The following is an 8,361-nucleotide window of genomic DNA, read 5'->3' as shown; positions in this document are numbered from 1 at the left end:
GCTGTGTTGTTGTATGTGGTTCTGCCACTTCTCGCCCTAATGCTGGGGCAATCCTTCCATGTTGTTTTTTCCTCCTTAAAAAACTATATCTATAAATTATGACGACGTTTAGAGCCTTTCCAATCAAATAAATCAGGTGGGGAACGCCTCCCCCCCCCCCCCCCGTTGACCGTAAAAAAAACTTGTAACATGTGTGTGAAACATATATAACATCCAGATAAAACACTTGCAACTTACAACATGAGAACACTTATTGCAACATATGCAACATCCAAATAAGCACACTTGCAACATACGTCTGAAAAAGCAGATGACACATTTGGAACGGACGCTTGCAACATACGTGTACAACCATTGCAACATCACGATCTATTTTTGCAACATCCATATGAAACACTTGCAACATACCTCTGAAGCGATTGAAACATACTCTTGCAACATGCGCTTTCAACACACCATATCCTTGCTGCTAGGCAGAATGGAGGCTCATCGGTGCGCTCGGAGGCGGCAGGCGAGTGGATAAAGAGCGATAAGGAAGATGAGCGAGTGAATAGGAATAAGTGAATGAGCAGTTTTTTTTAGAAATGAAGGAGCGTGGGTTGCTAGGCTGGCATTGTGGCCTAGCAACAGAGTGTCCGGGCGGACGGACGTCCGGCTTAGAGCATTACCGAACTATAAATGGATCTGCACGAAAATTAAACCTATCCATTTTTTTGTTGCGGATTTACACCACCTCTCCTCCCCCGACACACACACACCACCACCACTACCAACCAATTTTTTCCGAAAATACAGGAGAGCTGCACTTCTTTGTACTACCGAGAAAGGAAAGATCCACATACATCACACACATCTCATATGGGGACCAAATAACCGTTTTTTGTGAATACCGTTGCCCCTTGCTGCTACCCATGCTCAAAACAAAAGCAGAAATTAGAGCGCAAGTCCCCAAAATTGCTCCCATTCAAACTACCTCCGTAGCACACACGATTGCCGCTGCAAGATAAATAAAATCCTGCTGCTTCAAGATTGAAGAAGAGAGATGGCCCAAGCTGTTCCACGAAATTCAAGCGTTCTTACGCCGAAAGGACAGCTGAGAGAGACACCACCAATTTGTCGTGAATTTGAGCTAAAAAATTGTAATTTACATTTGATCTTTCTGCTCTACAGCTACAACAGCAGGCATAAGACGCAGACTGCTTAGGGTTACAGGCTTACAGTTACAGTCCCATGAATGAATAGGAAGCGGTCTGCGCCCGGTATGCCTGACAATAAGTTTACACCCTTGTCCAGCTACAGGATTTGTTGCCACCTTGTTGTGTTGTAATCCGTGTACAACAGCGCGGCAGAGGAATTGGCCGTGGACAGAGCACACAGCAATGGTCAATGGAAGGTATGTCAATTGAGCAATCGATCAATCCCCATGTGAGAAGTAATATGTTCTTGCTACTCCAGGATGTCTGTTGGCCACAGCTGCCTCCACTTGGAGATGTCATCCTTGCTGCGGAGCTTCCTTACACCGCCGTAGAACCCGTCGCCCTCATTGCCCTCTTCCCTATGTTCCTTCCGATTCACCAGCGCTTGCCTCCATCTTGAGCCTGGCGTGTACTGATTGAACTCCAGCACGACGGTGTCTGCAGCGTAACCAACAGTTGGGGTTAATTTGAGTAGGAGTACATGAAATCACAAAAGGCCTCAGATAAATTTACCAAGGGTCATCTCAAGTGATATTCAATTCATGACAAATTCACTGTAACAGGACATTCGAGTTCAACTGCATTTAAAATGATACAAATATTTTTATTCATTTAAAAGGGATGGACTATCGAAAGATTTAATATCCCATCAAAGATTGTGATTCTTTACCTAAATATTCTACATGAGTCTAACACCAGATATTCTTCAGACTTCAGAACTAGTGATGCTGACCTCTAGATAGATAAATTATAAATAAATAAATGGAAGTTTAGTGCCTAAATAGATGGTTTCCTTACACAATTGAATATGTCCATACATGCTAAGAGCCAGCTGCTTCAACAATCATAGTTAAAAATGGCAGTTTAGTTTATTAATAGGAATACACATTAGTGTGCAACACCCTTATAGCACAATTAAGGTCAAACATATGCTACATATCTTAATTGACCATGTTGGGGGTACTATTTTGCTTTTCTAAAATGCTCGAGAAAAATGAGTCTGAGGCAATGAATGTTGCCATATAATAATGTTCTTTAGACTCTGCGGGCATGTTCATGACTATTAAAAGCAGATGTGCATACAACAACTTCTGTGATTATTAGTCAATTCAATAAGTAGCTATTTTGCTTAAAGATATTCTCACCACTAAGATGACACCGACAAAAGTGTTCATTTCCATCACATGACTCCAAGTGCCCAACAACTCCATACCACCAGCCTGCCAAACATAGAAGTGCAGGAATGAACACACTATCCACTGATAAAATACTCCTCACCACTATCAGATAAGATTAGCACATTGTTTTTGAGGCGTCGCCTAGGCGACAAGGCGTGCCCAGGGTGCTGGGCGTCAGGGTCGCCACGGCATGCGTGCGTATGGCGTCCGCCATATGAGATTAGGCGTCGATTAGGCGTGGAAAGCTGTCGGGCAAGCGCCTAGAGGCCTGTGGCGGACGCCGGAGCAGCAAGTCGAGAGGAAGACGGAATCGGGCAGGGAATCGAGCGGACGCAATGAAAACTGGCGGGAATCGACCGCGCCGCGTCCGCGCTAGAAGGAAAAGGGCGGGAATCGATCGCATATATGCTGTTGCGCGGCAAACCTCCCGCTCGAGGGCTTTTACCACAGGTGCGGGCCGCTGCAGCTTCACGGAGAGAGGAGAGGAAAAGAGGCGGGCGGCGGCCCTGCTTCTTGGCGGCAGAGGCAGAGGCGGAGGCTTGCCGCTCCTTGCTCGAGTCCACCGGCCGCGCGCACCTCCCGCGAGTCCGCCCCTGCATCTCCTCCTGGCTGCTCGAGTCCACCAGGGGTCCATCCGCACTGCACCTGCAGCTCCTGCCCGTCCGCACCTGCTCGCCCGCCTCCGTTGATCGTATACCCGTCCGCCTCGTATGCTCCCTGCCTCCTCTCTGGTCTCCTCTGCAGGCCCTGCTTCCCTCCTCTTCCTCTGCTTCCCTCCTCTTCCTCTGTTTCTTTCCCTCTTCCCCTGTTTCTTTCCTTTGTTTCTTTCCCTGCAGCACTAGTCATTAGTTATATTATGTTATTAGAGACTAATTTGTGGCTATTGAGTGATGAGAGATTTCAGATTTGCTATTTTGCTACTTTACGTTGTGCACTAGCACTCTGGTAGCATTATTTATTATGGTATTACATGCTAAGACTTGGCAATATTAAGGTATGATTTGCTTCTGAATTTTAGTATCATTATATATTAAGATGATCGTATGGCGTTGCCTAGGCGTCCACCATAAACGCCTAGGCGTTGTGAAGGGGCTACGGCGCCGCGCGGCGCCGCAGCGCCTAAAAAAACAATGGATTAGCATATGCCATACGGCAGTGTTTAATGATTCCACTGGCACAGCCTAAAGCAACCCTTGTTGGGTGCTCGGGAACATACCATATGGGAATTCTTTGTTCCTTCTCCACTGAATCTCAATATGATCACCAGGCCGGAGTTCATGTAGGCAGTCAGAGGTGTGCAGATCATGTGCAAGAGTGTCAACAGGTGGTGCCCTGACCCTGTCCCAATGCACACCATCCTCCAAGACCACAGTTCGTCGACCGTGTGGCAGATACCTGGTACATAAACAATTTTTAGAATATAAGCAAGGCAATTTCAAGAAACAAGTTTTCAGCCTGTAAAGATCATATTTCTCGTATGTACTGTATCCACCACACAAATCATCAGAACATGTGCACATCTTTTCTTGGCCATCAAAGGAAAAAACAGAAAAAGTTATTCATACCTTGCACGGAATGTGTCGGTATGGAAATCATAACTGAGCTCTGCATCATAGCATGACATCATGAACCCAACATGCCCATGCTGCAAAACAGATAGGAATCATCAGGATTGCTTCAATAAACATAACCCCAAATGTTTGAAACTAACAAAGAACAAGAACCAACAAGAACACAAATGTATGCAAGCTGCAATCCTAGTATTTGACCAAATTCAGGTGTATTGCAAGCCTGTCCAGGACTGAGCACAACTGGAGCAGAGAAGCAAATATACTACTAAACCAAATTGGGATGTAAAATATTTCCATAATCCAACACTAATAAGAGGTCAGTAATTAGCACTAGTGAGGTCTAACAAAGAGTGTTAATTAGCAAGCTTTGCAATGATTGAACTGCTAGCTAGTAAATGACAAGACATGAGATGGTACCTCGCGGTTGTAGACCTGAGCCGGGAACCAGAACTTGCCGCTCTCCATGGACAGGTACCACGACATGATGGAATCATCCAGCACGGGGGCGGACGACTTGCCACCGTCAGCCTTGGACCGCATCCAGGACACCACCGGGCAAACGCAGGACAGCGCGGCGAGCCACCTCCGGCGCTTGCCGCCGCCGCCGCCCGAGACGGAGCCCGCGGCGCTGGACTCGCTGACGGACGCCAGGTGCGTCCTCCATTCGTCCCTGGCGGCGCGGCCCAGGACACGGCCCCACTTGCTGGTCATGTGGCGCTCCCAGAGGTGGTCGCCGCGGCAGCGCTCGCGCATGGAGCGGCAGACGGCGGCCATGCTCCGCAGCTCCGCCGGCTGCAGCCTCTCGAGAATGCAATCGATGGCCAGCTCCGGCAGGTCGAGCACCGACGGCTCGCCGCAGCCGCCGGCGGCGGCGGCAGCATCCTCCGCATTCTCCACCGTGGCCGCGGCCCGCTTCCTCTTGAAGGACGGCATGAGCGGCATGGTCTCTGTGGCCGCGGACGCGGCCGCGACGCCGCCGAGCAGGCGGAGGCCTGCCAGGAATCCGAGCAGGGAGAGCAGGAGCTGCCGGCACAGGGAGGCGAGGAACAGTCTCATGTCACACGCGCATGGCCTGGACAGGAAGAGCAGGCAGGCGACGGCGAAGGCGGCCAGCAGGGCAAGCATCAGCACCGCGCTGCCGCTGCCGGAGCGCCCGCTGCTGCTCCGTCCGTATTATGGATAAAGAACGGCAAGCGCAGGCCAGGAGCAGTGGAGTTGCTGTATGTTGCTACGACCAAGACCGCATCAAGAGCTCGCTCGCCTTTTATGCACTTTCTTTCTCCGGCCGATCGGAAGAGCCGTGCGGGTGACGCGATGGAACCCACTTTGCGACAGGGAGGAGAAAGGAAAAGCGCAGCGAGAGAAGGTTAAACACACACACACACACACACACACACACAATAAAATTAGGTCGGATTCGATCGAATCGAAGCCCGGGGATCGGGGGAACGAAGGACACTTGTTGCCGAGCCGGTTGTTCCTGGATTGATTCGAGCTCAGCGGGGCAAATTTGAGCTAGAATCTGGCCTCTTCTTGGAGCTTGGAAACCGCAGGAGGTGGTGGCCGAGATGGGATCTCCGGAAGCTGGGAAACGGGCGTACTGGAGCGAGCGAAAGATCAAGGAATGATCCTAGCAAGAATGGTGGGGACAAACCCAAAAAAAAAATGGGGGTGGGATCCCCGATCTTGGAAGGAGATAAGAGAAAGAGAGAGAATTGGTGAGAGGAGAGCGTGGCGTGGTGAGTGAGCTGGGGAAGGGTAGGGCCGCGGCGTGCAAGCCCCACGCAGCCTCCTCCCGAGCTCACCGGTGCCTCGCTCCTCCCTCTCCCTGTCCCTCCCCTCTCCTCTCTCGCTTCCAAGGAGGAGGGGACTGGTGCGAGGACAAAGAAGAAATGGAATAGGAAAATTTGCAAGTGGCGGAGAAGGATATTTATGGGCGCAAATTGAAGGTGGTGAGGAGGTTCTTCTTGCCGCTGTCCTTGTTTGTAGCGACTTTGGATCCATGCCGCTTGTTTTAGCTATTTTTTTCAATTTTTTGGGGCAGTGGATTTAGGAGCCGTCGAGCGCCAATAATTGGGAGCCATGCGTTCGCTCGCGCGCGTTTAGGACCAATCATGCAGGGTTGGGCTGGGATGGCGTCCAACGGATTCGTGGCCAAAATTAGGGGAGAAATATATAGTCCTATATGTGCGTGTGTGAGCGCAACAATTTTAGAAACAATAGTAATTTGTAGTAAAAGCTTGCTTTCCCGCTCGCTTGCTCCCATGGAGTAGACCACCGGAAACCAATACGGCAGGAATGCGGCATGCTGCCATGATCCGTGACGGATGGTGTCATGTTTTTACGGCCTACCGCTCTGGCTCCTTGCTACATTGTGCGGGGGAGCTAGAATCTATACGAAGATAAAATTAGTTTTATTAGCTCTCATTTTATTTTAAGAGAACTGATAAAAAACCCTTTTACTATTATAGTGCATAAATAAAAGGGTTAAAACCGAAACCACTCGGGGCGCGTTCGCGGGTCTGAATGGTCTAGACCAGCCGGCTGACTTCCCTCACAAAAATACTGTTCATCAACCAGCCGTTACAGTATTTTTCTCTCATAAAACCAGCCAGTTTCAGTCAAGTTTCATACCAGCGAACAGGGCCTCAATGCCCTACGAAACGGGGCTTAGGCTAAGCGCACCGCTCCTCCGCTAAAAGCAGCCTGTAAACAGAGCATGGCACACATGGCCCATCGGCCTGTATAGGTCGCTCACCTTGGAACGCTGCCGCCAGCCGCCTGTATTTCGATCCCTAACTCAACGAACAAATGAACCTGCCACTGCCGCCACTGAGCGTGGACTGCGTCGCCGTCTCCTTCCAGTCCGGTGAGCTCCTCGACGATTCCTTGTAGCTACGAGTGGCCATGGCCTAGAAGCATCCATTTGAGCTATCATATGCCCCATTTGGCAGCCCAAATAGCCTGATTTGATCTCAGCATGGCTGGCTGCTAGGTTTCGTCGCCTGTTCCCTCCACTCCATCGAGGTCTTGTTCTGTCCACCCCTGTCGCCTGTTCCCTCCACGGGCATGGCAGGCTGCTTTGGTTCTTCCATGTGTAGAACGTGGGTGATAGAGGAAGAGGAGGACGAAGATGATTTTCATTTGATTGTTGATGACGACGACTTGGATGTACCGGAGTTGTTCGAGCTCAAGAATGCTGGACCCTCTCATCATAGACGTCGTTCCGATGGTCCACCAAAGCAGATACGACAGAGGGATCATGCGGTTGGGGATGCGAGGATCCGTGCTGACTACTTTGGTCACAATCTTGTTTACTCGGCATTCCAGTTCCGTCGACGGTGTGTTTCTATAATCTGGTAGTCATGGATTACTTCATGTGTTACTTTGCAGTACATTGACAAACCTTATCTTTGTGTGCAGGTTTTGAATGCGCGTCCATGTGTTTGAGCGCCTTATCGAAGAGATTGAAGGTGCAGACTACTACTTCAAGCAAAAGAAGGATGCCATTGGCCGTCTTGGGCTCAGTGGTTTGCAAAAGGCAGTTGCTGCTATTCGCATTCTTTCATATGGTCTACCTGCTGATGTTGTAGATGAGTATGTTCGTATTGGTGAGTCAACTGCTCGTAAGGCTCTCCACCATTTTTGTCGGGCTGTCATTTCTGTATTCGGGGAGTACTACCTACGTGCTCCGAACGCGGAAGATGTAGCACGGCTTCTCAAAATTGGAGAGCAACGTGGATTTCTGGGAATGTTGAGAAGCATTGATTGTATGCACCGGGAGTGGCGCAATTGCCCCTCGGCATATAAAGGCATGTTCACAGGGCGTGGGAAGCATCCATCCATGATACTTGAGGCAGTAGCTTCGCATGACCTTTGGATATGACATGCCTATTTCGGCATGCCAGGCAACTGCAATTGTATTAATGTCCTTCAGAAGTCGCCCGTCTTCTCCGCATATTTGAAAAGCCAAGCAGCTCCGGTATCATTCACCGTTAATGGTCACACGTATGACATGGGTTATTATCTTGCTGATGGTATATACCCCAATTGGTCGGCTTTTGTGAAGACCGTTTCCCATCCCCTAGATATGAAGGCAGCACACTTTGCTAAGGAGCAGGAAAAAGTTCATAAAGATATTGAGCGCACTTTTGGTGTCCTTTAGTCTAGGTGGTCTATTGTTCGAGGCCCTACATCTGGTTGAAATCGTGAACAGATTAGGGACATTATGACAGCGTGCATACTTATGCATAATATGATTATCGAGGATGGAGGGAAACTTGCGGAGAACACGGACTACAACAATGTTGGGGTTCCTGCTACTCCATACCAGACCATAATCCAAGAGAGTGGGGTATATTAATAAACATCATAAGTTGAAGAATACTGCCACCCATAGCCAGTTGCAGATGGATC

General features: G+C 49.4%; 2 protein-coding genes across 5 annotated transcripts; one reads left to right on the top strand and one right to left on the bottom strand.

The window, feature by feature from the left end:
* Positions 1 to 1,101: 1,101 nt before the first annotated feature.
* LOC136449840 (F-box protein At2g32560-like) lies at positions 1,102 to 6,252 on the bottom strand. Of its 4 annotated transcripts, XR_010758158.1 has the most exons (6): positions 4,363 to 6,252; positions 3,940 to 4,019; positions 3,591 to 3,769; positions 2,497 to 3,212; positions 2,342 to 2,416; positions 1,572 to 1,634 (listed from the first exon to the last, which is right to left on the bottom strand). XR_010758158.1 is itself a non-coding variant. In XM_066450041.1 (5 exons), the coding sequence occupies exons 1-5, from the start codon at positions 5,068 to 5,070 to the stop codon at positions 1,447 to 1,449; spliced, it is 1,230 nt and encodes a 409-aa protein (XP_066306138.1). In that variant the 5' UTR covers positions 5,071 to 5,847; the 3' UTR covers positions 1,102 to 1,446. The 4 variants fall into 4 exon arrangements, 3 of the variants coding, with proteins under 3 accessions (XP_066306138.1, XP_066306139.1, XP_066306137.1); XM_066450041.1 differs by lacking the exon at positions 2,497 to 3,212 and having other exon boundaries at positions 1,102 to 1,634; positions 4,363 to 5,847; XM_066450042.1 differs by lacking the exons at positions 2,342 to 2,416; positions 2,497 to 3,212 and having other exon boundaries at positions 1,102 to 1,634; positions 4,363 to 5,852.
* Positions 6,253 to 7,375: 1,123 nt separating this feature from the next.
* Positions 7,376 to 8,110, top strand: LOC136454520 (uncharacterized). The gene is made up of 2 exons (XM_066454912.1): positions 7,376 to 7,757; positions 7,854 to 8,110. Exons 1-2 carry the CDS (start codon positions 7,376 to 7,378, stop codon positions 8,108 to 8,110), a joined length of 639 nt encoding a protein of 212 aa, XP_066311009.1.
* The last annotated feature ends 251 nt before the right edge of the window (positions 8,111 to 8,361 follow it).

This window comes from Miscanthus floridulus, chromosome 5, assembly GCF_019320115.1.
Source record: "Miscanthus floridulus cultivar M001 chromosome 5, ASM1932011v1, whole genome shotgun sequence".
Lineage (NCBI taxonomy): Eukaryota > Viridiplantae > Streptophyta > Magnoliopsida > Poales > Poaceae > Miscanthus > Miscanthus floridulus.
The sequence above is the reverse complement of the archived record's forward strand: the minus strand, read 5'-3'. Positions and strand labels throughout refer to the sequence as shown.

What these genes read in the sequence shown, in the direction of transcription:
- LOC136449840 (XM_066450040.1), bottom strand. Translation starts at nt 5,070, where the DNA reads ATGCTTGCCCTGCTGGCCGCCTTCGCCGTCGCCTGCCTGCTCTTCCTG. An exon ending in ACCGACACATTCCGTGCAAG is followed by an intron (nt 3,770 to 3,939) that starts GTATGAATAACT and finishes TTTATGTACCAG; the next exon opens with GTATCTGCCACACGGTCGAC. An exon ending in GAACAAAGAATTCCCATATG is followed by an intron (nt 3,205 to 3,590) that starts GTATGTTCCCGA and finishes CTAGTGCTGCAG; the next exon opens with GGAAAGAAACAAAGGAAAGA.
- LOC136454520 (XM_066454912.1), top strand. Translation starts at nt 7,376, where the DNA reads ATGCGCGTCCATGTGTTTGAGCGCCTTATCGAAGAGATTGAAGGTGCA. An exon ending in TTGCCCCTCGGCATATAAAG is followed by an intron (nt 7,758 to 7,853) that starts GCATGTTCACAG and finishes TCGGCATGCCAG; the next exon opens with GCAACTGCAATTGTATTAAT.